This window comes from Mizuhopecten yessoensis, unplaced genomic scaffold (assembly GCF_002113885.1).
Source record: "Mizuhopecten yessoensis strain PY_sf001 unplaced genomic scaffold, ASM211388v2 scaffold3627, whole genome shotgun sequence".
Lineage (NCBI taxonomy): Eukaryota > Metazoa > Mollusca > Bivalvia > Pectinida > Pectinidae > Mizuhopecten > Mizuhopecten yessoensis.
In genome coordinates this window covers 1,293,148-1,320,270 of record NW_018405139.1, presented here as the reverse complement: position 1 = coordinate 1,320,270, position 27,123 = coordinate 1,293,148, and the positions used below count along the sequence as shown (strand labels likewise).

At 36.1% G+C, this 27,123-nt stretch overlaps 1 protein-coding gene across 1 annotated transcript; it reads right to left on the bottom strand.

Moving 5' to 3' along the window:
* Positions 1–2,015: 2,015 nt before the first annotated feature.
* LOC110447860 (secreted frizzled-related protein 3-like) lies at positions 2,016–26,761 on the bottom strand. The gene is made up of 6 exons (XM_021493814.1): positions 25,915–26,761; positions 16,543–16,629; positions 12,836–12,904; positions 4,652–4,926; positions 3,174–3,322; positions 2,016–2,960 (listed from the first exon to the last, which is right to left on the bottom strand). The coding sequence occupies exons 1-6, from the start codon at positions 26,396–26,398 to the stop codon at positions 2,936–2,938; spliced, it is 1,089 nt and encodes a 362-aa protein (XP_021349489.1). The 5' UTR covers positions 26,399–26,761; the 3' UTR covers positions 2,016–2,935.
* Positions 26,762–27,123: the final 362 nt, after the last annotated feature.

Genomic DNA, 27,123 nt, shown 5'->3' with positions numbered 1-27,123 from the left:
AATTTCCCTTTTTATTGATTAAAAAGTCAATCTATTCCACACAAGACCACTGGTTGATTCCTAAATGTTCGCGTATGTTAAATCACTGATACTATGCATTGATTTAGAACTGCCCCTTATTACATCCCTTTTCATTAAATGTGTGTTGAACATTTCCCATAACCTACTATTTCGTATCACAGACTGCGTTTTTACCACACCTATGTTTCACCGTAAATGTGATGTATTATCAGCATCCCACTTTCACAATACCTTTGTTTTTAACGTCAACTACTAACGCACCCGATAAGTTTTCTTGTATCCTTCCATTTCCCCGTAGATTTTTTTTTCTTATGGTTGAATTCCGTCTACCGATTCTTGAGAAGACGATTTTTTGGTGACAGAAAATAAAGGATGTACAAACGACGGACATTCTACGCCATTTCTTGTCAGGTGAGCAAATAAATATATACACATCATATTTACATCAAGTAATCGTATCGAATATATTACAATCTATACAAATCACATTCTACATAACCAAAGCAGACCAACATGTTTGCTACACGAAAACACAATAAATAATAGGAATCAACAACTTGGAATTACCATTGGGAGACGCAGAAAATAAATCGATAATGTTTATCTTTCTAAGAGTAAATAAATAGTTGATAATCTTACTATTAATACAAACACTTCACAATAACAAAACTATTGCCTCACATTGTGTATTTTTACAATAGGATGCAATGATATCACATAATGTTTCAAAATTTCATCAAAATATTTACAGAAAGAATATAAATTTTATCGTGTTATTTTGACAATCTATTTTCAATGACATTAGTTTTATAGGTTAATATGAAAATTTAAGCGAAATAAAAATTAACCTTAACTGTTAAATGCTTTTATCATTTTAAAACTATCAACTCGCTTTGACATCTACTGTCTATCTATAGACATCAGCTGCGTGCTAGAGACACATATCTTAGTAAAGTTATTTGCAAACTATGGCATCAATAACATCAATCAAAACACCGATTGACAGAGTAAATCATGTCCATGTGTCCATGTCTATACATATGAATATCAAATGCGCCTATGATATAGTAAGATGCCCTTTTTCATATTTATCCTGTTAAACATACGGGCCTTTCTACATTAAAGCAAAGCGTATCATCATGCACGTGTAAACGCATGACCCTCTGAACTATGCTAATTATATCTATACATTTTTGAGTTTCATCGTTCTAAAATCTTGCTTTCATTACCCAATACCTTATCTAGTTAGCAGTGATCAACCTTCAATTAGTTTGTACGCGTCATTTTTCACTGTATGGTTAAAAGATATGGGTCCCAACATGTTAAGTTTCAGTATTTTCCGAAATTCTAACGGTCAAATAACAGTTCTCTGAATACCCTGGACTCGCATGTAGATTTATCACCGAGTTAGTGCTGCTTTTTTCAAATTGTTCAAATTTCCTCAAATAAAACTAGTCGGTTACATAAAAAGCATACAGTATTTTTCCTCTGAAACTGTATTTAAATAAGTGTTTATAACAAAGTTTTCAAAAATCCATCTTTTCATTAATACATATACGTGTACTGTAGTACAACAGCCCCCATTTTGTAGTTCCATCTGGCTCCTTTTTGGCATATAGTACATTTATAAAAAAGATGATTTTTTTTAAACATTGAAAAAGCTACCATGAGCTCAATATTTGTTTATTTTGGTTCACAAACCATTCGAAATATAACAGTGTGCAATTTAAAAAAAACTTGATTGCATGTAAAACGAAGCTATGTTTGTGTTCATGGCACTAAATAATACTCAACACCGTCAATAGTTTATCATTATTGATTACTTTAACCCTATAATGGACGTAGACATGCATCAAATTGATACCTTGAATATTCCGTCTTTGCGTATTGCAGAGTTATCTTCTCTTGAGAGCAGGTATTGATTGTTACGTCATTGGTCCGTGTGAGAAAATTACGTCGTTTTCTCAAAAATTGATGACGTTACCCTCACAAACAAATGACGTAACAATCAATACCTGCTCTCAAGAGAAGATAACTCTGCAATACGCAAAGACGGAATTGGTTTCACATCAGAGTAAATCATTTCTGACACAGTTGCACTCAGTTACCCTCCTACCAAAACAAAGCCTACTACCGTAAACCCGCTGTTTAGGAACTGATTCCATAGCAATGTACATATACAGTCAATAGTCGTCATGATAAAGTCCTAGGGACCATGGAAATGCTTCGATACCCACGAAGTTTTCGATATATTAAGATGAAAATACACACCAATAACCTCCCATGGAACCAAAGACAGGCTTCGAGATAACGAGGTATTTAGTAATGTCGTGCTCGCTACAACAACGCTAGACTATACCTGTTCAGAAATACATTGTTGTAACGCTGACACGTTCATGTGGCCTCTCACATTGGTTGTGCGAGTTACCAGTCGTTTAGATCTGTCCAATATGTTTCATTGTGGCGTTTAACAGTCATCACGAACAATACTTAACATAAAAGGAGTCGTCTAACCGTCAAGTAAAATTGAAACCGTTTCATAATATACTTGCATGTCAAACCATCAGACAACCATTAAAAACATCATTTTAACCTTTATATATCCACAGACAGTCACGAACAAAACAAACATGGCCGAACAAGTTACTTTATCACAGTATGGGATGTTTATTTGTCCAAGGACAACGTTTATCAACATAAACTTCGAATAACCAATAGGTCAGCAACGGTTTACGAACATTATCGAAGATTGCCGAAGGTATCCGAAGTTCGTCGAAGTACCACGGAGGTGATCAGCGCTGGTTGATTCAAGACAACACAGATATTAGTGAGAAGCAGTGAACATGTATGGTCAGTTGTCCGTCATACGAGTTTCTCACGTACATTGTATCCTCTCCGTGTAGGTCGAATGGCTCTATGACGTAGACGTGGAATTTATTCTGAAACAAAATAAGACTTCCTTCATTTCATGTATTCTTTGTTATATTTATTTTAAGACGATAGCAACGAAAGCATCTTTTTGTATATGTTCAATAACCATACAGGTTATAAAATACCGCACGTTTCAACTGAAGTGAACTATTGAAATAACCGTTATTTAAATATGTTATCCGGAAAAAGGAACAAAATCCTTTATATGGATCAAATCTTACCTATTCTTTTTCCGGTTCCGGCGGTTCTCTCGTCCTCGATTTCTTACACTTTGGTTGCTACCTGTGCTATTTACTCGGTTTTTGTTCCGGTTCACGCGACAGTTTTTGCGTTTCTTCTTTCTACATGTTCTTCTCTTTTTGTTCCATTTCTGCATGGAAAAAAAATAATATTACCAGATCATCTTTATTCCAAATTGTATATTTTAAGGATCCCTATCCAACAGCAGGTTACTTGCAGTAACATCCCTCTAGTTCACATAGTGTAGAACAGGTAGCTAGCTCAATTAGTTAAATCTACCGGAAGTCCAAGGTTCGAATACCGGCTTGGTCCCGGTGCATTTTATTCCTACCTCTTAATATACTTGTATTTAACCAGAAAGTGTAAATAAATACTTTGCTTGTAATGGAAAAAACATTTAAAATGTCAGAATGTATCGGTTTTTAAGATTGAATATCATGAAAATATCAGCATCACTACCTTCATGCGTCATTTCGCTAATAAATCATTGACATAATAGATTGCTATTTGAAGTTGGAAGTATGTATTTTACCATTACGCTTACATACCCTGCTCCACAAACATTCTTGACAGTTATCCCAAGGCCTTGGTTGCATTTTTGAACCCAGTGTGTGTCTCATGCTATTGTTAGGCATTGTGGTTAAAAAGATAAGTAACTATTCAATACCGCCCTGATGTTTGCATCCCCATCTGGATATACTTGTCGACTTATCAATGTTCTGTTTCTGATAGCTAAATTATCATTCCTTTGCGTGTGTATTTAATAATAATCTAATTCAGAAGGCCTTATTTCTTCACAGACCCCCTTTTGTTCCAGTAGTGTTAACGTTATAGATTTGAAACTGGAGGAATGTCACAAACACATTTTTTACTTACTCCCTTATTCATAACACAAAAACGCTTGGCATTGCAAAAAAAACCAGGTTCTAACCAAGCATTGCTTTTCTATGAACCATTGTAATGCTATCTCGCATAATATATTGGAAGATTAATTAACATAACTAATAGTCCACATGCGTTATAGACAGCCTCCAAGCGGTACACATTACCCATTACCGATGCCAAACAATGTTAATTCTTGGAATGCACCTGTTGGTGGCCAAACATCGTTCGAATTTTACCGACAACACAATTTACAGATCCAGAATTGTGTTTTACTGACATATTTGATTCTGATGTTTTCATTTTTTTCAGGAGTGAATATAGCTAGTCCAACATGCCTTTCTTCATTTCAAGCTTACAGTTTTTCCGCATACACAACACACATGGAGGCACGTCCTTAAATAACATAAGCTGTTAACAGGACGTTATTCAAAATAAAACCAAACCAAATAATTTCGAAAATGACAGAATCCTGCTAATTCGAATATTTTTTTTTCCTTTTTCAACTCTCTTTATTTATGTAAATAATAAATATTATATTTCTAATTTAGGATATCGTTCCTGTTTTTCAACTTACCGATATTCGTTTTTCCCATCTCTTTTGCCACTTGGAAGCGAAGCAATTGTCGAAGAAGAGGAGACGCTGTGTTGCGGGATCGTCGTATCCGATAATAAGGTATTCCCTCCGACGGAGCAGCTTCGGACACACACACGTAGAATTTGTCCATAGTTCAATGCCATTGTTTTCAACAATTTGTACACGTGTGCTCTTGAGGACTTTGATGACGCTCACTCTAGTCACTGTGTTAATTGTATTTGCAGTGTCGTGTCCAAGAATTCGAGCTCGTATCGCTGAAAGGACAATTAAATAAGCATAAACGCTGGCTTTATAAAATAATTGAGTACTTTGTTTCACTAGGTTGATATGTGATATGCGATAACCGTCAGCACGAAAGCAAAATGAAACCGAAACATATTTTATTTTGGGACTCAAATTTTTCTCGCGAGTTCATATGCATTCCATTTTCTTTCGATGTCTCCTCGGTCTTCGCTTTACCAAGTTAATGTTTGAGTGTTGGCCATGTGTACTGACGAATCAGTGCACGTTCTTTTAAATTATTTTTACTTCTGTGTCGTAAAAATAGTTTATGAAAGTGTGATATTCTCTATGCCGATATGATAGTAAAACTCCTACAACTTGGTCTGTCTTCAGTTCATTCAATAGTTTTGAAGCATTTGCCTACCCAGGTAAAACTGAATATGCGGTATTCTCATATTGTTAAAACGAAAGCAAGTACTTATATTATTTGACTATATCGATTACATTCCAATATTGTACCTAATATACACGATGCGTGAGTAAGGTAATTTACGTATATTAATGTCTAATACAAACCTTACATTAAGTCAAATTAGGATTTGTGGGCGTCTTATTGTGACGATCAATTATATGTTCTTCGGCTTTAAGAGTACAGAAGTTCCCGTATCTACAATCACGAGAACGTGAATTTGCAGAATCCATTCATCGCGCCAAGTTTTTGTAGTGTTTGTAAAGCACAAGATGATACCACACACATACGTCTGTCCGTTAATAGACTAATCGTCAACATTATTACATATTCATTCATGAAACTGTCTTGAAATTTTATATCTTTGCCATCTAGACCTCAATAGCGATAACGTGATATGGTTGGAGGGACAACTGTCTGGATTAATTATGATTAGCACACCTTTTAACATGTGCGATTATTTCTGGTTGATGGGCTGTCTATCATTCTCTCGGTGTGTTTTGTTAAAAATTACTAACGACACGCGATGTTGTGGAACATTTATAATCTAAAGTACAGCGCGTCACCGGGTATGACGCAATAAGTTTTCACCACCACGTGCAAATAACCAGATCTTGTAAGTGGGTGGGAAGGAATGATATTTTCGTCTATGTTAGTAAGGCAAAGGGTTCTCAGGGCGGGACAAACCAAACTCTTCACAAATTGTAGTTGTTATTCCTTATTAAACGTTCAGCAGTAAAGGTATCAACGACTTTTTTTAGCCGTGGTCAGTATAATGTATCTAGATGGAGTACCGTGCTTGAAGCGACACTCTAATATGGGCATCAGAGAGTATCGAAAGGAGGCAATTACAACAACGTTCCCCGCCCGTAGGACCTACACATACATAACATATATTGAGGCACACCATAAATAAAATTGACTGTTGATATAACTCTTAACCTGATAAACCAAACCACAACATTAGTTACATAAAATATATCTTGTCATTGTCTTCGCCGGAAATAAAAATAAAAAATCTTAATGTCTCGTTAATAAGTTTTATAAAAAAGTATGCTAGAAAAGACAAATTCAGGACTGAATGTGAAAAGGAGATAAACGTAGGTTAAAGTCCGTCAAATCAAGGAATAGTAGATATCCACGTACGTAATACCCCGTCAAAACTCGGTATATGGGAAATCCACGTACTAATACTCCGTTAAATCTCGGTACAAGAGATATCCACGTACTAATACCCCGTCAAAACTCGGTAAATAAGATATCCACGTAATTATACTTCGTCAAATATCGATACAGGGGATATCCACGTACTTATACTCCATCAAATCTCGGTATAGGAGATATCCACGTACTAATACTCCGTCAAACTAAGGTATATGAGATATCCACGTACTAAAACCCCGCCAAAACTCAGTATGGGAGGCTACTCTATCAAAGATAGGAATAGGGGATACCCACGTACATAATACTCAGTTATACCCACGGACTAATGGCCACGTACTAAAGCTCTGTCAAAACTCGATAAAGAAGATACCCATGTACGTACGTAATACTCCGTCAAACTTAGGTATAGGTGATATCCACGTACTAAAGCTCCGTCAAACTAGGGTATATGAGATATCCACGTACTAATACTCCGTCAAACTTAGGTATATGAGATATCCACGTACTTATACTCCGTCAAATCTCGGTACAGGAGATATCAACGTACTTATACTCTGTCAAACTTAGATATATGAGATATCCACGTACTAATACTCCATCAAACTTAGGTATATGAGATATCCACGAACTAATACTCTGTCAAACTAGGGAATATGAGATATCCACGTACTAATACTTCGTCAAAACCCGGAACAGGAGATATCCAAGTACTAATACTATGTCAAACTTAAATATATGAGATATCCACGTACTTATATTCCGTCAAAACTCGGTACAGGAGATATCCAAGTACGTAATACCCGGTCAAAACTCGGTAAATAAGATATCCACGTAATTATATTTCGTCAAATATCAATACAGGGGATATCCACGTACTTATACTCCATCAAATATCGACACAGAAGATATCCACGTACTTATACTCCATCAAATCTCGGTACAGGAGATATCCACGTACTAATACTCTGTCAAACTTAGGTATATGATATATCCACGTACTAATACCCCGTCAAACTTAGGTATATGAGATATCCACGTACTAATACTCCGTTAAATCTCGGTACAAGAGATATCCACGTACTAACACCCCGTCAAAACTCGGTAAATAAGATATCCACGTAATTATACTTCGTCAAATATCGATACAGGGGATATCCACGTACTTATACTCCATCAAATCTCGGTATAGGAGATATCCACGTACTAATACTCCGTCAAACTAAGGTATATGAGATATCCACGTACTAAAACCCCGCCAAAACTCAGTATGGGAGGCTACTCTATCAAAGATAGGAATAGGAGATACCCACGTACATAATACTCAGTTATACCCACGGACTAATGGCCACGTACTAAAGCTCTGTCAAAACTCGATAAAGAAGATACCCATGTAGGTACGTAATACCCCGTCAAACTTAGGTATAGGTGATATCCACGTACTAAAACTCCGTCAAACTAGGGTATATGAGATATCCACGTACTAATACTCCGTCAAATTTAGGTAAATGAGATATCCACGTACTAATACTCCGTCAAAACTCAGTAAATGAGATATCCACGTACTTATACTCCATCAAATCTCGGTACAGGAGATATCCACGTACTAATACTTCGTCAAACTTAGGTACAGGAGATATCCACGTACTAATACTCTGTCAAAACTCGGTGCAGGAGATATCCACGCACGTAATACCCCATCAAAACTCGGTAAATGAGATTTCCACGTACTTATACTCCATCAAATCTCGGTACAGGAGATATCAACGTACTTATACTCTGTCAAACTTAGGTACAGGAGATATCCACGTACTAATACTCCGTCAAAACTCAGTGCAAGGAAATATCCACACATGTAATACCCCGTCAAAACTCGGTAAATGAGATATCCATGTACTTATACTCCATCAAATCTCGGTACAGGAGATATCCACGTACTTATACTCTGTCAAACTTAGGTATATGAGATATCCATGTACTAATACTCCGTTAAATCTCGGTACAGGAGATATCCTCGTACTAATACTCCGTCAAACTTAGATATATGAGATATCCACGTTCTAATACTCCGTCAAACTTAGGTACAGGAGATATCCACGTACTAATACTCCGTCAAACTTACGTATATGATATATCCACGTACTAATATTCCGTCAAACTTAGGTACAGGAGATATCCACGTACTTATACTCTGTCAAACTTAGATGTATGAGATATCCACGTACTAATACTCCTTAAAACTTACGTATATGATATATCCACGTATTAATACTCCGTCAAAACTCGGTACAGGAGATATCCACGTACTTATACTCTGTCAAACTTAGGTATATGAGATATCTACGTACTAATACTCCGTCAAAACTCGGTACTTCAGATATGCACGTACTAATACTCCGTTAAATCTCGGTACAGGAGATATCCACGTATTAATACTCTGTCAAACTTAAGTATATGATCTATCCACGTTCTAATACTCCGTCAAACTTAGGTACAGGAGATATCCACGTACTAATACTCCGTCAAACTTACGTATATGATATATCCACGTACTAATACTCCGTCAAAACTCGGTACAGGAGATATCCACTTACTTATACTCTGTCAAACTTAGGTATATGAGATATCTACGTACTAATTCTCCGTCAAAACTCGGTACTTCAGATATGCCCGTACTAATACTCCGTTAAATCTCGGTACAGGAAATATCCACGTATTAATACTCTGTCAAACTTAAGTATATGATCTATCCACGTTCTAATACTCCGTCAAACTTAGGTACAGGAGATATCCACGTACTAATACTCCGTCAAACTTAGGTATATGAGATATCCACGTACTAATACTCCGTCAGAACTCGGTACTTGAGATATGCACGTACGTATTACCCCGTCAAAACTCGGTAAATGAGATATCCACGTACTCATACCTCGTCAAATATCGATACAGGGGATATCCACGTACTTATATTCCATCAAATATCGATACAGGGGATATCCACGTACTAATACTCCGTTAAATCTCGGTACATGAGATATCCACGTACTAAACTCTGTCAAACTTAGGTATATGATATATCCACGTACTAATACACCGTCAAAACTCGGTAAATGAGATATCCACGTACGTACTAATACTCCGTCAAACTTAGGTACAGGAGATATCCACGTACTAATATTCCGTTAAATCTCGGTACAGGAGATATCCTCGTACTAATACTCCGTCAAACTTAGATATATGAGATATCCACGTACTAATACTCCATCAAACTTAGGTATATGAGATATCCACGTACTAATACTCCGTCAAAACTCGGTACATGTGATATGCACGTACGTATTACCCCGTCAAAACTCGGTAAATGAGATATCCACGTACTTATACTTCGTCAAATATCGATACAGGGGATATACACGTACTTATACTCCATCAAATATCGACACAGGAGATATCCACGTACTAATACTCTGTCAAACTTAGGTATATGATATATCCACGTACAAATACTCTGTCAAATCTCGGTACAGGAGATACTCACGTACTAATACTCTGTCAAACTTAGGTATATGAGATATCCACGAACTAATACTCCGTCAAAACTCGGTACAGGTGATATCCACGTACTAATACTCTGTCAAACTTAGGTATATGAGATAGCCACGAACTAATACTCCGTCAAACTTAGGCATATGAGATATCCACGTACTAATACTCCGTCAAACTTACGTATATGATATATCCACGTACTAATACTCCGTCAAACTTAGGTATATGAGATATCCACGTACTAATACTCTGTCAAACCCCGGTACGGGAGATACCCACGTTCGTGTATACCAGACATAAAGCAAAGACGAGCATACATAAACACTATACTATAACAGCTAATTGTTGGAGGTTAAGTTTCCGTCGTGACGAAGAGGTTCATGTTTCAAAAACTATTTGATTCCTCCTGTATGAGCACATAAAATAACAATTACTAAATAAAACTTGACACCTGTAAGCTAAAGATGAAACCAGAGTGTTTTATTTATCACAATAAACCAGCATTTGAGAGCGGTAGCACAGGTTGTGTGTTTGTCTAAAGAATTGTTAGATTAATGGGACGTAAATCAAAATATTTTTTATATTTATTTTCTTAAATTTTCCTCTTTTTTTTCTTTTAGCATTATCGTTTCTAATCTTAAAAAAGGTAGTGAAAGGTTTTAACTTGAATCAGTGAACTGATTATCGTGAAGCTAAACTCGAACCAGATTTTGCAGAAAACGAATGTTTCCCGAAAATGTCTGCACAAAGATCAGGATTTTGTTTATTTTTTGGTAATTTTTTAATTGACGACCGGTTTATTGTTCTATGAAATATATAAAGATATAAATAAAAAAAACAAGTTGGTATTGGTTGAGAATCGACACGACCTACACCTACCAGCTGAAAAGGTCGGTGTTGCAAAAACCAAAACCACAAAAAGTATCATTTATAGATTCATATACAGATTAACAGTATAATACAAATTAATGTAATCGTCAGATAAATTATTTTATTGAATTCATGTTAAAATTATTGATAACGTAACATTTACATCCACGATAACCACCAAAGCAACGACTTCCCATTCCTCTATACTAGAGTAAAACCCTGTCTTATCTGGGTAACACAAGCTTAACAAATAGTTTACAATGTTTCGGTTCTATTAATATACATCTCTGTGAAACAGAAGCGAAAGACATACATTTAATATGCTATATTTATTTAACTTTCTCCGTCATCTTACTTTCAACTAAAAGTAACTAAACAAAAATAAAAAAAAAATAAAAAAAAAATCATATGGTATATTTTTGTCTAGGTGCACAGTATCATACACAGACCAATGATAAAAGAACGCAGCGTTATCCATCAGGCTGCCTACATGCTCATACATTCGCTGTAATTACTTAAACATACATGCACCTCAGAAGGAGCCAATTTTGAAAATACCACACCATTCGAATATGTAATGAATGACTGAATCTAATTAGTTTGTAAAAAAAATCCTCTCGTGCCGTTTCACCTGTTTACAAAGGTAAGTTGTACACAGGTACAGGTATTTGTAAACGTCGGCCATTTTGTCAATACACAATCCTTCATTGTTGGTAAGCCGTCTTTGATCTCGGCGCACCTTACCTTGTTGATACATCATGGTTTAGTTTAACATTTACGATTACAAGAAGCTGTCAAATGTATTTATGTACACTTAACACGCTAACTGCAACCTTAGCTTAATTATCCATGTGTCTAAAATTAGTTTTATTTACTTTAAACTTATTTGCTTCCAAATAGGCACCCTGTGATAGCCATAGGAGACTCAAGTCGTGATATCAGCTATACTGGCTACGTGTAATATTTTACCTGTACTAGCTAATTCATTTAGAATGTGGAATCCTCAGGCCATGCTCACCTGACTTATGTAACTAATGAGCAGTCACCGGTATCCCAGCGTGTGACTTTTGACCTCGCTTTAACATAAGTTACTCCTTTTTCGATTTGTTTTTCATGCCCTTGTTTAACTTACATCTAGCTGGCGACAAATGTAAGTTTTTATTTTTTTAAACCAAAATATGTTTGTTGTCAATTACAAAGTGCATGTAAACCTTTTGAAATTAAATATAGTGGAAAAAAAACTTTCTGCAACGTATTTAATTTGATTGATTCACTTCTCCCACACGCTGATTATAACATTGTACATATTCCGGAGGATATATAACAGTGAATAAATGTCTTACTTTAATATGTGCTAATTAAGTGAAATTAAATCTTATTTCAGTTTAAATTTGGCATTATTAATACAGCTAGATACAAAATAAAGAGGTGTGTAGGTATCGCTAGTTGCGTGCCTGACAACCTAAAGTGGTCATATAGAGGGACTACGTTGTGGGGTATACACTTAAATGTGATAGAGTTACACTGGTTGTTTTTATATCTACTTGCGAATTATGTTTATTTGTGAAAGAGATAAGGCGTTATTCTTTGTTTTGTACGTTTCGATTATAAAGGGGAGGGGGGTATGCTAATGTTTGTATGTGACAGAGGTTATAAGTTCGATTCCTGTATTGAGTTTGTAAAGATTAGTGTCATTGTAAATAATAAAACTGACACTCCTCGTCAGTTGGTCCTTCCAATTTACTGAAGTGATTTGATTTTTGATTGATATCGATTTACCTTGAAGGTGGAGGGACGATAGTGTTATTTATATGAAGACTCCTTCTTGATGTCTGTTTGTTTACTTATGTATGTTTATAAGGTACAATTGTAGTTCCGTATGTAGCATCACTTACCGAAATTGAATTTTCCTCTTTTATACAGTCTTTTCTTAAGTCGTGGTCGTTTTGTACAGTGGCAACCACCTGAAATAAAACAAAAAACAATGTTAAACTTTATGATAACACATCTCGATAGCTCAGATACTGAAGAAGTTTCAACAAACAAATCTGGAAACTGTATTTTCACTTTCTTGTTAACCCTTCAGCTTAGGTGGTAAAGAGTCGACCAGCTGTGCCCCTCTGCATGCTATGTGTGATCTCCGTGCCATCATAGGGATTCTTCCATTATGTCCTCTGACCAAAGTTATAGTTTCCATTTTTACGTCACCAAAAGGATGTTACAGTGGCTGTACGACACTATTAAAGCGGTAGTTTCGGCAAGACATTTAACTGTATAAACATTATCGTCATTCACCTTTATGGTGCGATTTTCCATGTTCTATCATGAATGCTCTTAGCTCACGATTTTTTGTTTAGATGGACAGTCGTTTCCAAAGCAAGCACGTATCTTACCCTCCTGCAGTAGGGGGGAGGGGGGTAGTGGGGGAGTAAACGTGCTACAAAGCCTTATATGAAGACGGATGCATAGAGAGGAAACACTGACCAAAAGAAAAAGAAGGGACGGGAGAAAAGATGTTAGCTGTTCCAACATAAGTCGCCTCTTACGTTAAAATACAAAATCCAAATATACATAACTATATCGGTACCAATGGTTAATACCTTAGCATAGAGTTGAACACGGTAGCAGAACACGTCATTGATCAAATAGCTGTGACAACGGCCCAACCCTAGGTACCTAGGGAGCTACCGCCGAGGAGATACAGTGGATGTGTGTAGATTTACAGGATGTCGTTTGTGTGCTGTAACGTTCGATTTTTAACGCTTGGTCTGTAGCATAATGCCATAAATATTCAGTGTAAATCGTTCAAATCGCCCTGCTTGTGCGGATGATATCAAAATGTATTTACGTTATGCGACTCCATGAGCAAATTATCACGATTTATATAAAATATTTATAAATATATCAGAAAACAGGAGTATGTTTAAAGTAACTAGTAACTTACTTGTCTGTTTGTTGTAAGTATTGTTAGCTTGCAGTGATGCTTATTCGTATATTTTTATTGCTGATACATTTGATGTGAACAGAAAAAGAAATGATATGCCTTAATACCTGTTTGTGGTGCATTTTGATATCGTACCCGAAGAGAAAAACAAAATCATTGTAAATTTTATTTAACATATCATTCTTAGGTCATATTAGAAAGAGAGAAAACCGTTGGGGACTCCAATCGGAAACCTAACAAACAGAAGATAAAACTACACGCGTATTTGGCTGACTATCTGATTTTTTTCTTCCCTTTCCCAAGAAAATATTTCGCAATGACAGTTAAAGTGATTCCTGGAATGTCTGGCAGCGTACGTGCCAAACGAGAGTTACTCGGTGCTTTTGCATAAAGGTATGCTAGAACGGACGATGTTCTATCTCGACTCTAACCCCGTTTCTTATAGATGTTTTTTGAGTTGATACCAACATTAAAGTATCTCATCTTAAGTTATTAACTAAAGGGGATCCGCAATGACATACAAGAAAGACGTTCCTATATTTCAAACATAACCGTTTCCTTTGAAATTGCCGGCTAGGCTTGTAGTGGTGCGACCTGTCTAAAGCTACCTCACCGGATGGTGGTCGTCATATTAACTTCAATGGGAAAAATCAAATGGATTTCAGAGCGGCTTGCTCACAGCTTAACCTCTAGTATAAACACGGATTGGTATAGAGTGCTTTGATTCTTTTCGTATCAGCAAATAGTATCTCTCACTCAGGAGTTTGTTAAACATTCTCACTTTTTCATCAAAGACATACAGCCTTATGAACTTGTAGAACGACATATCCATGTAAGTGTGGATTTGAAGAGATCTAATGTCTAAAGGTGCCCACTGGGCGATGTAGCACACGATCAACAAGGATGTATAAGCCAATGTATGAATGTCTGTGTTTCCTTAATCACGCAATACGTAACGATTTATCACTGCGTATATGCTCATATAAAAGACTTCATTTCGATAAAAACAATGTGGTTTTTCAAATGTGTCGGAAGTCAGGTTTGAAGATTAAACGCTCTTTTAGCTATGACAAGGTATCGTGTTGAAATAATGGTTATGTGTTGGCATTTCTGTATTAACCATGCACATCAAAGTATCACATTAGGTAAGGACAAGTTAGTTGAAGGAGTACACGGGTTTATGACGAGTCTCCTGTATTACTAAGCATACTATAACGAACCATCTATCTTGAGCATTGCAGAGGTCATCTTTTGCAGCGCCTACTATTGAAGTCGAGCTCGGGACGTGTTAAGTGTTCTACCACAAACTGAGATTAATGGTAATTCCCTCTTTAAACAATTAAAGTATTCACTACTGTGATATTATCCCCACCCTCATCCCCAATTCCCTCCGGGAGGATCCTCCCTGCAAAATCTTCCATAATAATACCATGACTGTGACACTAAAATCAAAAGAGGTTACTTTAAAGTACCCCCAAAGTGCTTAGCAAACGCAATATTATGTAGCACACTTGGTCACTTATCTCTGCCCGGGTTCGAACCCATGAGTATAAATGCCTTACCCAGTACACTTTTGATTGTGCTTAATGAAAAGAAACATCTGCCGAAGCTTTAAAACGTGTTGGTTGGTTTACCATGTAAATTGTTTTTTTACCGATTTACATGTATATACTGTATGCCATCTTATTTTCGGAAAACTTTTATTTTCGAGTGTGCTTTAAAACATCGCATAGTATTTTTTTATTCTTTTGAAACGGCAGCAGGTGTTCCTGATAAATATCATCGAAAACTGATCTTTGTCATGGATGAAATACTACAGGAGTCAAAAGTAATTTCTTGCAAAGGTTCTGTGTCTATGTATCATATCCAATTAACTATAAACATAAGTTCTTGCAACTTGTATAAATCCCTCTTGTTGGCCCGGATGTTGGCGCACGGGTGTCTTATTGTGGGAGGAAACCGGAGTACTCGAATAAAACCCACGTGTTCGGGAAGGTTATCCCATACCTTTTCACGTCCGATCGGGGAATCAAACCCCGGCCACCTTGGTGAAATGCAAGTGCGTTATCCACTGCGCCATCCGACCACACTAGTATAATTATGTTGATCCGATGGTTTAATATATGAAATGCCTGTCATAATTCACTGTGTCTAATAAACCACATGTGTGCAACTCGTATCCATGTGTATAACTACACACTGCAATGCAGGTAATCATTTCATCAATAGATGATTTGTCATTATGAATATATCGAGTTTATTGGGCTTTTGACCACTGCAACTTTAAAATCTTCTTTTTCGATGAGGCTTTGACGGTGCATTGGTCAAAGCTGCAGATATGTTTCGGTGATTTGTGAGTTCGGGGCCCGACCAGGGAACGAATTAAAAATTGTCTTCCTGCAGTAGTTGTGTTTCTATGTATTTGTATACCAAACTATAAACACTGTGCATTTTGTTTACTAGTGTGTGTTGGTCCTGTTACACTGTCTGAAAGGCGATATTTAAGAATAAACTCTCCTATATTAATTGAACAAAAAATTACATTGAAAGTTAATTAGCTTTATTCAAGTGATATTTCTCTTGAACGTAGGTCAAAACAAAAGATGCAGTAGTGAAATGACCCCCATTACCGTGTCCTATGAATATTCTAGTAAATACCTTTCTTGCGTGTCTTGTTGGTCGTATCTCTATCAGACTTGTTGTTGCCATTGGTTTCTGCAATCGGCTCAGGGGTTGTCTGTCCACCTAAATGAGACAAATACAAAAACGTTTGTAGTCATAGATATATACCCTTATTATCAGCTTTTAAACGTAAAACAAAGGGAAATGAAACGACTGTGAACGGGAAAACAAATCTCTATTTGTTGGTACATGAAAGAAAACATTGAGAATGAGCAAATAACCTGTAAATGATCAAAGATTGCCGAAGCCGAGTCAGCCCTGTGATCTGAAGCACGGGACTGGCGAAATGATAGGCTGATAAGGTATTTTACAAATAGCCCGTGCAAACTGGATTTAGACTTATTTCATCAGACAAGCATAAGTGTAATACCGTACGTATCAAAGGCCTTTTTCATCTCTGTCCCGTTCAGACAGAGAAACACACTATCAAACCAGTCTGAGGCGCGGGTACATTAAAACTTAATACTGCTGTCGAGATAGTATAATGCCTTACAGTTCATCTCCAAGTTGGGATTTTGAGTCGCATCACAAAGCGACGGTAAGGAGATTTCACAATTTAATGTACTCTATGTTTCTGACGTATTACGTATTGTCTCCTTTGAGGTTTGGAGATCATGTGTCTGTTTAAACGGTGCTAATGCATAAGATGTTTTGATTAGTCGAGAATCTCTACTTGTCATTATGATCCTACTCCATGCACAGTCGGAGAAAAACCGTTTGTAATTCGCATAAAATATTTCAAAGAACCATTTGTATCTATCTTTGAAATACCACCACGTATATTTGTTTGTGTGAGGCGAGCAAACGAAGGGAAGGGAAATCATACACAATGGGATATATAGCTACAACATATAACAATATCATGTAACAAAACTAACCAAAATACATAGCTTATGGGCGAAAAAATGTGTTATAAAGTATGTAATATGTCAAGAATGAATGCCTACTTACTCTCTAACTTATACATATAAATAAAATTCAATATGAAATCACACACAAAAGTAAGCAAAGGTTCAATGAAATATTATTAAAATAAGCCGAGAGCAAGATTTTGCCGTCAAAAGAAACAAATTAATGCCCATGTTGAAAATCTTCAAAAGCGGTAACATCAAAGAGACATGTGTAACGCCAGTCATTGTTACCAGAACGGCCTAGCACAACTGAGTCCAAATATAGCATAAAACGTCTTTGTAGCAAAAATTAATTTACCTTCAAAAATTACCAAGTTGTCTATTAATCATCTGTTACATTTGAATTCACAATAGGCTCTCAGTTTATAAAGTGGCTGAACTGGGATTATTTTGAATTTCATTTGTCAAAGCTTAGTTACAAAGGGAACTCTCCAACGTGTGAAGGTGGCAATTTGTTACATCCCGACGTTGATGAAATTCTGGACTTCAAACAGGCGAAAGTTTCATTTCTTCATAGCGAACCGGCAACGTAGCTATTTATCAATCTCAAATTCGTTGGGAGCTCAGTAAATGGGAGAAATGTTGCTTTGTATAGTGATATAGAAAATCCAGGGGAATAACAATATAGATACGGCATAATGCCTTCGGCTTTATTGTATACTCACTGTGTCCTCCACGGACGGGATCATAAACCTACGGATGTTCTTAGTCAACAGACAGTAAGATAACACCTCTGTTTAAACTACCATCACCGCTACGGTGTGGTCACTGCTAATACACAGTCACATCATACCCACCTGTGGTGTGTATTTACATGAACTTGCCGTCAGCTAGACAGGAAATTACGATTCATACTCATATATTTGCAGGTTTCTTATTTGGTAGTTACAGTTGAATATGTAAATAAAAATAAATATGGTAAGCTAGTTGTTAATAAAAAAAAAAATATGTCGATATTTTTTACAAAATCATGATATTTACACTTTTGAGTCTCTAGTTAAATCGTGTTAAATGCATTGTTATTTTGGTACTTTTAAGAGTATATGTTATTTGATAAAAAAAAATAAAACAAAAAAACAAAAAAAAAAACAACGTTATATGAACGTTAGCATGGACAGTATCACTGTTAAGATGTTGATTTCGTGTTTATTTTTATTTTTTTACTGAGTACTCCTCTTGTAGAAGACATGGATGGATATGAAGTATATTATAATTATATTGGTGTCGTAAACCATAGTTTTATGTGCCATAGCGATGTAATATGATAGAATTACCGAAAAACTGATATAAATCTTTAAGATACTTTAACTAAGTTTTCATACGGAATGACAAATTCAAAACACATGGCTCTGTTGAATGAATACTATTTCTAGAAAGATAGCCCGGTTTCATATCTTACACTTGTATTAAACATTACATCACATCCATACACACGTATTAAAGTCTCTTTTAATACCATTTACAAGCTGTGTGGAAAACGACTACATTAGTAATCTCGTTGGCTTATTCCCATTTACCTACATCTAGGGATCGCCCTAGTGTGTTACGGGGTCAATAAAAACTCGCCTATCTCTGAAATACTATCCTAACAACGATATCTGGGTATTGTCAGAAATTATTATACATGTTTTATTTTAAACAAAACTGAATACTGGAGAGATATGGTGTTAGGCCCAGTCTCTAAGTTATCGACACCGCGTGTGTTCATCCAGTATATCGTCAGGAACGGGGTTCACTGTTCACATGTGTTTAAAAGTATAATTGGCCTTTGTTGAACTTAATTATGATACGCTTTAAATAACCACACCGTGTGTAAGCGATATAACAGAGGTTATGATAAGATTAATAGTTATATACATCGTATATGTTTTGAATTAACCGTGAATTTAGTATATATACTGGTATCTCCGCTTGGACGCAGAAATATGCTTACTAATTTATACTGAACTGTCTGACCTTTGCGCGGCTTTGTGACAGTGTCACTGTTTACAAGCATGGCTCATATACGGCTAAAATACCTGTAATAAATGTATTGTTAGTCGTCAAAGTAATACCAGGGATATTGCCTTACAAAATAATGGATTCGTACTCGAGAGGTAACTTCCTGCAAACATTACAATAATATTATATTATGATATAGATATTTTTTTATCGTTAGTCATGCGTCATTTTAAGGTTGTGAAGATTGAAGAGTAGGTATGTTAAACATCGAGAATCTCATGGACGCCAGTCTGATTTGACCGCTTATGTACCCATACAATTCATACATCATATGGCTATGTTTCACATATTACTGTTTTCGAGATATTTATGGTTTCATTTTGAGATGCATACAGATATGGTGAAATAATATAAGAACTAGCCTGCTGTGTCGCACTGCATGATCGTTTTAGACGACTGGTATAGGTCCACCAAGGAATTGGAAGTTATTTTCCGTGCCCTCGTCATCGGGGGGGGGGGGGGGGGGGGGGAAGGTTAAACGACAATAAAACTGATTCGTTGCACTCATTGCTATACATGAACTTCACTGCAAGCTGGCTCTCTAACGTATCTATCATTTATTCTACAAGTGTACACGTCCCTGTCTTTCTTGACAGTCCTATCGTTAACCACTGAGCATCCGTGCTATTCTGTGTAACATTATTGTCTGGACGGACCGTTTCTACATTCTAATGCTACTTATAATAAAAACAGTTGGACTTTATATTGGAACACTAAATACAGTTCTAAAGAATGTTCCAGTTTCAATATAATAGATAAAGATTTCAGCTTAATTTCAAATACAATATGACGCGAGATCAAAATGTAGTGTCGGAAAATAGAAAACAATGTTATCGGCTATCAATATTGGCTCAGTGTACTTTCTCTCATTGGTATCAATGGCGGCTGAGCGTATTGTTATTTGTAAATGTCTAGTAGGTATGTTGCACCTGTACCTACCGGCATGCTATGCAATGTCTTGTCGGTGTGATCTACATTGTGCTCCAGACTTGTAAATGTAATCCAGCATGTAGGTGCACATGTTTGAATACAAATAAATATTTACTAACTCAACAGGTGTCCACCGGTTCCTATTACATAACGGTGATATACACAGGCGCAATCATTACATTGGAACTAAAATGAGGTTATACTCGATTTGTATACTCCGTAAATTCTAATCACAAATCGTGCTGAATACTGAAGGATTGTTTCCCCTAGATCTCGGATCAAAACTTTTGATTTATTAAGATTTCAAATCTTAAATCGTCAATAATCGCAATAATCTCTAACACAACTCAACAAGACCACCTGCCTAATTTAAATTAGCGAAGCATGTATGGCCCTTACGATGCGATCTCAGTCCTGGTGCGTCTCAGTGGTCTTGTATCAGTGTCCGCGCACGGCAGCGAGGTTATGGAGCGTTGAAAATGAGTCAATCCTTGTCACGACATTAAAAGAGTTTGTCATCCCAGTGGGACGAAAATAATACCTTTGTCCGTCTAACCACACAGAAACGTTAATCACTTCTTTCCCTTACTTGTAATCAGCTCTTAACAAATTCCGTTGCCCACGGGATATTCCTTCGTAGTATTTACGAACGTCTGTAGGAATTTGATGTTATTGCACCAGAAATATACATAAAGATTGTGTTGAAAATGTCCAAATCAAAAATACCGCGAAGAATTAATTATAGAAATATATTATGGTGCTTTCATAAGCATCTATAATAGGAATTACTCTTATCTATATGATCATATAAGTCGTACAATAAGAGGTATTATACTACAATTTTAAACTGAAAATATTGCAGATATCAAACATTAATTGAGTTTGAAAAAATGAATTTAAGTTGGATATATAGTCAAATCACACATTATGAAATAAACGAATCCCTTAAAATCCATTTTTACCTTTCATGACTCACAATATGCCAAATAAATATGTCGACTTTATAGTTATTGTATAAGCTAATAGGAGACAAAGTTCAGGACGTGTTAACAGAGACGAGCACACGTATCGTACACATTCCCTAACATATTAACAAACCAGTATTGGATTTTCATATTACGTAAAGTAATCGTCTGCTTTTGAGATAGTATCCTACACCTCTTTCAAGTTGATATGAACCAACTGATAACTGCTGTAGAAGTAACACCATCACGTCATGCGAAAAAATTGCCAACTTTATCTCATGTTTTTCCTGAAGACTTTAACAATGATAGTGTTGTTTAATTGTTCCTAACTTAACACGGCATTGCCCGTAAACGCGTTATCAGCAGACGTATTAGCCATGATAAGCTCTGCAACATTAAAATCGCTTTATAACAAACACACAAGCGATAGCTCGTGGCTTTGCCCCTGTGAGGTATATTCATCCCATAGCCCTGCCTGCGTGTAGAGTTGGATGATCGAATTGTATGCATGATATGGAAACGTTTCTTTGAAGATTGAGCGTTAGTTTATCAATACACGGGGTTTGCTTGATGATGAAGTGTATTGTTTACACTCAAACATTCAAGGCGTTTCATAATCTCATTTAATGATATCATAATTCGCTTTTATAAACACATTCCGTTTTGTTTAAGGATGATCGGTGTAAAGGTCAGTCTGAAAAAATCGAAACATGGCCCGACCCAGTTGTATCAAGTTGTGTTGCCCTAATGCCACATTATTTTTACACAACGATTGCAGACAAAATGGTTTTCATCCAGCTTGTAACTTATAGTGATCAATGAAAATATAGGAACAAATATGTTAAATACTTATATATATATTATAAATAAATGTCAGTGATCAATATAATTTTCATTAATATACCAATAGCACTATCAAAAATCTAGAACAAAATGTTTCAAGACGAATAAATTAATGACGGTTTGATATAAAAGGACGAACGACAAATATTATTTTTCAAATAAATAACACTTGTTATTTTCATGGGTCCCACCGATGCTAACGGTACTTCGTCCGCCCATATGTCCGTTCACCACAGTCTCCATAGCATATCTCATAAACTTCGTCATCTGAAATTGCCAACTTTCGTTTATACCAGTGAATCATATCACGGCGGAGTCTCGCGTATTAAACCCGGGTCTCGTGACGAAGTATATACAGAATTATGGTCCCTTTGTTCAGATTGATAACAACGTTTGTCCGGAGTAAGGGGACAAGGAATGACAGAAACATGCGTTTTTTATTACCTTTGCTATATGTTTAAACATGTTAGCAGGTTCTTCGTCATCTCTGTTTTACATTGAGGGAACAACAAATTATCAGCACGCGCTCTAATTCGTAAGTCAATTAAGCAAGTCTACATGACCGGCATACCTAAGTGGTAGGTAGCCTAATTGATATGTAGTTATGAAATCAGAAGTAATGCCATTTATCATTCCTTAGGTTAACTCTCACTTTACTTACAAAAGGATTACTTTCTCTAATGTTAACAAGTGTGTAGCAAAAACCTCAGTTTATTAATCAACTTCTTTTTGTCTTAACAACTTTATGACCCGAACCGCATTCATCAGATTTCATAAAACAAAACTATTTAAATGTTGACGGATGTTGTGTTTAAGACACTATTCCGTTTGATATAAGTGACAAGATGACCTGGGCTTGGGATCTGTGGTTAGTTTTTCCCTCTTCGACAAAGCTTTTCACTTTTAACAAGGAGCAACCAGACAACACATCACCGCGAAATACCACATAAACAATTTTAATTTTGATAAGACGTACTTCTTTTCCCCTGTTTTAGCTTTCATCTGAGGTGCAGCCCCGGGATAAAGTATCGTTTGTCTGTGTCTGTTGAAGTGTTATTTGTGTGAAAAACAAGAGAATACAGAGAGGTTGGAAAGGCAGTTTTGGGAATTTGCCACTATTTTCTTTAAACTACTATTGTGATAACGCGATATCAATCTACCGAATCAGGATACAACACGTATTCGAGGTAAAACCTATATACAATCAATGGTGTTCACTACACTAACCATAGACAGAAGACATAAGAAGCACACAGTGAGGTGGTTACAACCCAAACATACCTGTCGACTCTTAGTTTCTGAGAGGAGCTTCATAATGTCATTTCTTGTTAGCCCGTTGTCAGTATCAAAATGTAACTTTTCAGTGATACGGCACTATCTGCACATGTTATTAGCTATTGTGTGTACATCTAACCTCAAACAAACTAAACGATTAGTTTAGGTGGCTGGTTAGTCCTTGTTGTTGTAAATATCAAATTCGCGTCTTTTTCTCCTGAAACTTTGGTATTTTATTTTTCATTGTATAAGTAACGAAGACGACCGATTGTACACAAATGTTCCGAGTACAAGTTTTGATCATATACATATATATATCAATCAAAATCAAGACTAAAGTTGCTCAATAAAATATTCCACAATACGATTTCTGCAGATGATCCTTTCGAATCGCTGTAAATATATTGCTTATTATCATTTTCAATCTTTTTAAAGATATTCCAGATTGTGTGTTCCCCTTGGGTTGTCAAATTGGGCCGTTTATACAATTATATACTTATTATTAATTGATGAATGACGTGTATGTACGTTAATATGATATAAATACTTCATAGTGCAATAGGGTGAGGATCATGTCGTGTTATAAGTGTAAAAACAGAGTACGTCACGCAACCAGAGATACCTCTCTCATTCATTGGTTTGTATTTCGATATTTATATTACATATATTTACCAACCCAGGGGTTCGTCATAAAGATTAAGCTGTTGTACAATCACAACCATATGTGTAAGGTATAGCTGGATGTTTGAGGCTTTTTACGCTCTCGCATCACCACCATAAGGCCCTCAAACAGTTGATAAATGTAAGGTTAGGGGCAAGATGTCAAGGTTTTACATAACGTTGTGACAACACATGCTTTGCTGTATGATAAGTTTAATGATCAACAGAAAACAAAAAGTGTGTCCATGTTTACCATACTATAGTATTTCACGGATGTAGTCAAATGTAATGGACTCGTAAACATATCTAAATAGGTTGATACTGACTAGTATGATCATGAAATATAAATCTCGTAGAGATTCATTTCCCATGGTTTTTATGTGTATTTAAACTCCAATAAACGAAATACCCCTTTTATGTTGATGTTTTTCATGGTTTTAGCAAACTCGACATACCGAGGCATTACTATGCTTTCGTTGCTACCACTGTTACATGGATTTACCTATTTCAATCAAAACATTAACCACGTTTAAAATTGTATAATATTACCACGTGATAAAGATATAACACCTTGGTTAGCTGCACCTTGATCTCTGGTATAAAAATTCTAGAAGTTTAACATAGAGATATTCAGACATTAGTGTCTGCTCCGTAAGTATGAGTTATAGTACTCAATATGTGTGTAAGTAGTTCCCATCAGAATTAACAGGAAGTTGATCAACGATAGCCTTTACTATTTAACAAGGCGGCGAAAAATTGAATGTGTGTACTATACTTTACCTTAATCTAGCTTTCCAAAGACTGCGATCGTTTGCTTAAGATTTAGCATCACTCTGATAACAGATACTTTTAAACAGATAAATACAAAGTTATTCAAACCCCTAATTACACTTATAATGAAAAACAATAAAATATGCTAACATTTTTAAATGTGAACTTCCTGTCTGTTTCATTATTTTATTCATGCCCTCTATCTTCATTTCGTCTGCGCCATATGGATAATGGTATCTTTAACAATGTCAAGTAACTAATTATGTTGTAGCATAATTGAATTACAAACCATTTAGAATCTAAAAGGAGACGAAGTATGTTTTAAACAGCCGAAGATAGAACATGGTAGAAACGACGTCTTTCTAATACGTAATAAAGGATATTGTGTTAACCCTGCAAGAAGAACACTTGCCTACTGAGTCTGGAATTCGTCCGCATACCTTTCCCTTGTAACGAAGATTATACCTTACACGCTCAACTATCAGATAGATCCAATACTGAAGTAAGCTAACTACACAACTGGTCCGGACACATGTTTTGGTGAATATACATTATTCGTGTATTGCAGTAATACAGGTGGTCGTATCTGGGCCGAACATGTTTTCTTTGGCGAGATTCTACTCTTGAAACATTTATCAATACTAACCATTTACAACGTCAGTTCAGCTGTATTTATGTTATTGATAAAAAGCCTTGGATCTCTTGCCTAGCTGTCAAAATCGAAACTACTGAAAGATTCCTGCCTAGGATAAGGTTGAAATGTTACAGAAGTTACGAGCTTTTATCGTTTAGATTTACCGATACAACTTTCAAAACGAAAGCAAGCTATACTTAATGTCACAGATAAATATCAAATGAAATATGCATTCCGAATTAAGATAACATGCATTTCACAACATGGGCTATAGGTTCATTCAAGTTCCGAAACTGTACAATGGATATTTATAATTTCGTTACAAAGAAATTCGAGTATAACAATGGGTAATACTAACGGTCAGGTAGAGATGAGACGATCGCTTCCGGTGATACACAAACTCCTCTGTCATATCGAGGGAGAGAGGAACAGTCAAGATACTCCGGCCACGAAACGTTATGTTCATTCATTATTCGTTCACATCCCATGCGAGCGCGTTCACACACACTCCGACATGGTGGAATAGGTTCAGGCTGGAAGTTCACAGTACATATAGGAGCATACATGGCACACAGAAAAAATAAGAGAACGTCACTACAATTTTGTTCTATTAATTTTTCAAACTGTTCACTGGATAATTTTGCATTTTCCTGTGTACTATGATGAAGGAGATTTGGCATTCTGGTCATATTGTACGGCATTCCCTGACACATGGGAATCTGTATTGGTTCACATGCCTCAGCCCTCCTATTAAACACTAGTCCATACACAAAACTAATATGACTCCACACCAGTAATATCACGAGCATATCTCTTTGCAGCTTTCTAGTCGAATATCCCATTGTGAGTGTTTTAAATCACCGATATCACAAAACCCTACTAAATGGAATCCACCGGCAACACCTTGAGAAAATATATCATTTGTGTTTGAAAATATAAAAGCACAGGAAGACAGTTTCTAGTTTTCCAGAAGGCAAGAAAGGTTATTTTCTGTTATCAGACTACAAAAACACCATGTCCCATAAAATAATTAGAGTTCGTTTGTATTATGAAATTCATTGTCTATACATAGTTCTGCACGTGTTATATCCATATTCGCCTTCATCAACTTGTACAATTATATATTGAAATGTCTTGGGTTTTCATATTTAAAGCCTATATATTAGTGCTCTCTACACCACGTGTGAGTTTAGTAACTCATTCAAACCTGTGATGGGGGCGTGGCGAGGGGGCGTGACGCCAACCAAACGGATCATTTTCAATCACTCAAATGTGAAGCTTTACTCCAATAAGTGTTTGACTTACACAAATGTTTAAATCATTACAAGCGTCTAAATCCATTATTATGGACAAACACCATTTGAGGTGGTTGTGTTTTGTTTTTGTAGTTTTCCTCCGAGTCCCGTTCTACAGAACACCTCTGTCGCGGTACCCTTTGATGTTAGATATGGGCGGGGTTATAACACACGTCAGTTTATTTTAACCAACTGCCTCTGAGTTCATTCATATCAACAGACTATGTGCGTAAAATCAAACACGCATAACATATCAAATCTGTGTTCGTAAA